General features: G+C 34.8%; 1 protein-coding gene across 1 annotated transcript; it reads right to left on the bottom strand.

Moving 5' to 3' along the window:
- Positions 1–506: 506 nt before the first annotated feature.
- On the bottom strand, positions 507–2,600 carry LOC137820054 (GTP-binding nuclear protein Ran-3). Its single transcript, XM_068623832.2, has 8 exons — positions 2,480–2,600; positions 2,329–2,398; positions 2,141–2,197; positions 1,934–2,051; positions 1,542–1,631; positions 1,255–1,434; positions 1,087–1,164; positions 507–741 (listed from the first exon to the last, which is right to left on the bottom strand). Exons 1-8 carry the CDS (start codon positions 2,480–2,482, stop codon positions 672–674), a joined length of 666 nt encoding a protein of 221 aa, XP_068479933.1. The 5' UTR covers positions 2,483–2,600; the 3' UTR covers positions 507–671.
- Between the last annotated feature and the right edge of the window lie 340 nt (positions 2,601–2,940).

Here is a 2,940-nt window from a genome sequence, read left to right on the forward strand (position 1 = left end):
CCAAGATTTGGCGCGCATGACGATGAACCTATAATTCTAATTCATTAAATAATCACTCGAGTTCTCTCAAAAAATAGTCATAAATTTATCTAAACTACATAAAAAAAATACAGTTTTAAAACCAATTAAAATTAAGTTATTTGATTTTCTCATAAATTCGACTGTTTTTTCTAAACTAATTTTACAAATATAAACAATCACAAATTAGTCTTTTTCCTAATTTCTGAAAGGATAATTACGATACTATTTTACATTAAAATGACGTAGTTTATGTTCTGTGAAAATCAGACCCATTATTCTTATTTCTATAGATCTAAATAATATTAGGGAGCCTAACTATCACTACAAAGCAATCAGTTTTAAGTTTAAAAAAAATGTGTACTGTGAAATGCAACCAATTTCTTCACCGTTGGATAATAACTGAATCAAATAGCACAGCCTCGTGTTTTAGAAGACAAAAATAATTGTCCAAGCAACCAATCCACATCTTAAAAACACCCACAATATAGTAAAAATGAGATTTAATTTAAGCAACGGATCTCGGATTATAATTGAATTCAGATGTCGAATTCAAATCCAAAAATGTCAACACTGCAACCCCCAAAATTACTTCAGTAGCATACAATACCAACGATAAGGATGACATTCCATAAACACACTACATTGATCCTCTACTCAAAAGTGTCATCGTCATCGTCAGGAAGGGGCTGACTGGCAGCTGCAGCAAGCTCAGCTTCATGCCTGCAAAAGTCACCAACACATTAATATAAGAAACAATCAAATCAAATGAAAACAATAATAAATGTAAAAGACCTTCATGAAACAAGCAGTGCATTTGTGGAATTTAAAACATATGAACGAGATGTCGATGTTGGCAGGGAAAGAGTATTATTGGAAACAATTCCCATGCCCCATGATTAATTAAACTTAACATTATGGGAGTCACTTTTAACTACAATTCTCCTCACTACCTACAATCCACTTTTATAAAGCATTTTTAACTCAACGCAATTTGGCAATCATAAAACATAAAAGGGTGATGGAATCGGAGAAACGATGATGAAGCTCATGGACAGATGGACTTACTGTTGTTGTGCAGCTAAATCAATTTGAACTTCAGGTGGAGCCAATGCAGGAGATTCTACAAAGTGCAAGTTAGGATCCCTGCAGAAATGTCCCAAGTAGCAAAACATAAGTTGACATGCATTTTAAAACGTGTAAATAGAAATTATGAAGTGCAAACTCTGGCTATACCCTGCAAGTTTACGAGCAAGATACAAGAATGGCTTCTCAAAGTTGTAGTTACTCTTAGCTGAGATCTCATAATACTGCAAGTTTTTCTTCCGGTGGAAAGTAACCTGCTTTGCCTTCACCTGCCTGTTCTTGACATCAACCTTGTTACCACAAAGAACAATTGGGATGTTTTCACAGACCCTGAAAAATCATTCAGACAAAAATTGCTCATGGTGTCAAAAAACCACACAATTCCAAAAATTGGAGACAACACATTCAAAATGGCTTAGATGATTTCATTTACGAACCTGCAAAGATCACGATGCCAGGTAGGGACATTTTTGTATGTTAATCGAGCAGTAACGTCAAACATGATAATCGCACATTGCCCATGAATACTGCAACGTAGAATACCGTTAAACACAAGTAATAGGAGTTTGCATAACTGAAGAATTCAATAAAAACTTAGAGACACTTCCAGGGGCACAAATTAAAACCCTCATGGTAGAAATGAGATTCTATACATCTAAACACATTAAACCTAACAGAAATAAAAACTACGAATACTAGTAACTACCATACAAAGCAACAACGCCAACTCAGAGTAACCAATCAAAACATGTACATAAGTGGATATAAAAATGGAAAGTTAAGTGTCCTGATTGGTTTGTTTACACAAATTTGTGACCAAATGACTTACTAGTATCCATCTCTGAGACCACCAAACTTCTCCTGTCCAGCAGTATCCCAGCAGTAGAATCGAATTTTTCCACAGTTAGTGAAAAAATCCAATGGGTGAACCTCTACACCGATTGTGGCTGTTATGGACAAAATCATAAACAATAAGTTTAATGTGAAAATCTTTAAACACAGAACCTTAATCTTGATATGACTAAACGAATCTTACGTTCGTATTTCTTCTCAAATTCCCCAGTAAGATGCCTTTTCACAAATGTTGTCTTTCCTGCAAATTTTGTCACAAATAAGGTCATATGCCAAGGTATGGCCTAGATCGCTACAACAGAACATCTTTTAATAACTGAAAAAAGGGTAATCGGAGAAAATAAAAGCGAGAAAAAAAGAAGAAAAACTGACCAGTGCCACCGTCACCGACGATTACGAGTTTGAAACTTGGGTAATCCACGGTTTGCTGATTGGGCAAAGCCTAGAAATGAAAGATCCAATTGGAATGAAAAGCTACAAGAAGAATTGAAAAAACAAGTGATTTGGTAAAGAAAGAGCGTACCATGAAGGAGAGTGTGTTGGTGTGAAAAGTAGAACTGTGTCGTTTTGAGGCGGTGAGGAGAAAGGGTTTGAGAATGAAGGAAGGAGCGAGGGTTTTATAGAGAAAGGGTTTTCAAGTTTATTTATAGGTAGATGTGAGAGCGTCTCTTCCAGCGTCAACATGACGCAGCATTCTCCACCCTTGGATTAAATGACAGATTCAATCTCAATTTCAAATTTCAAACCACCAACCCGACATCTGTTTTTGCTCGTTATTGTACTTACTGTCACTGCCTATCCAACCCTTGCCAATTTTACCTAATGCTATAATTTTACATCTGATTTTTACAAACGATTTTTTTAAATATTATCTATATATATATATATATATTAAGATTAATCACATTCTCATTCTTCTTCTTTATACTTTATTGCGATATAAAAAAGTTAACTACAGATAAAAGTGCCATCTAAATCTGTTTA

The sequence above is a fragment of the Phaseolus vulgaris genome, chromosome 9 (genome assembly GCF_051622355.1).
Source record: "Phaseolus vulgaris cultivar YP4 chromosome 9, ASM5162235v1, whole genome shotgun sequence".
Lineage (NCBI taxonomy): Eukaryota > Viridiplantae > Streptophyta > Magnoliopsida > Fabales > Fabaceae > Phaseolus > Phaseolus vulgaris.

Coding starts and splice junctions, on each gene's coding strand:
- LOC137820054 (XM_068623832.2), bottom strand. Junction 1,632..1,933: donor GGTCTCAGAGATGGATACTA/GTAAGTCATTTG, acceptor TCTACGTTGCAG/TATTCATGGGCAATGTGCGA. Junction 1,435..1,541: donor TGGCATCGTGATCTTTGCAG/GTTCGTAAATGA, acceptor ATGATTTTTCAG/GGTCTGTGAAAACATCCCAA.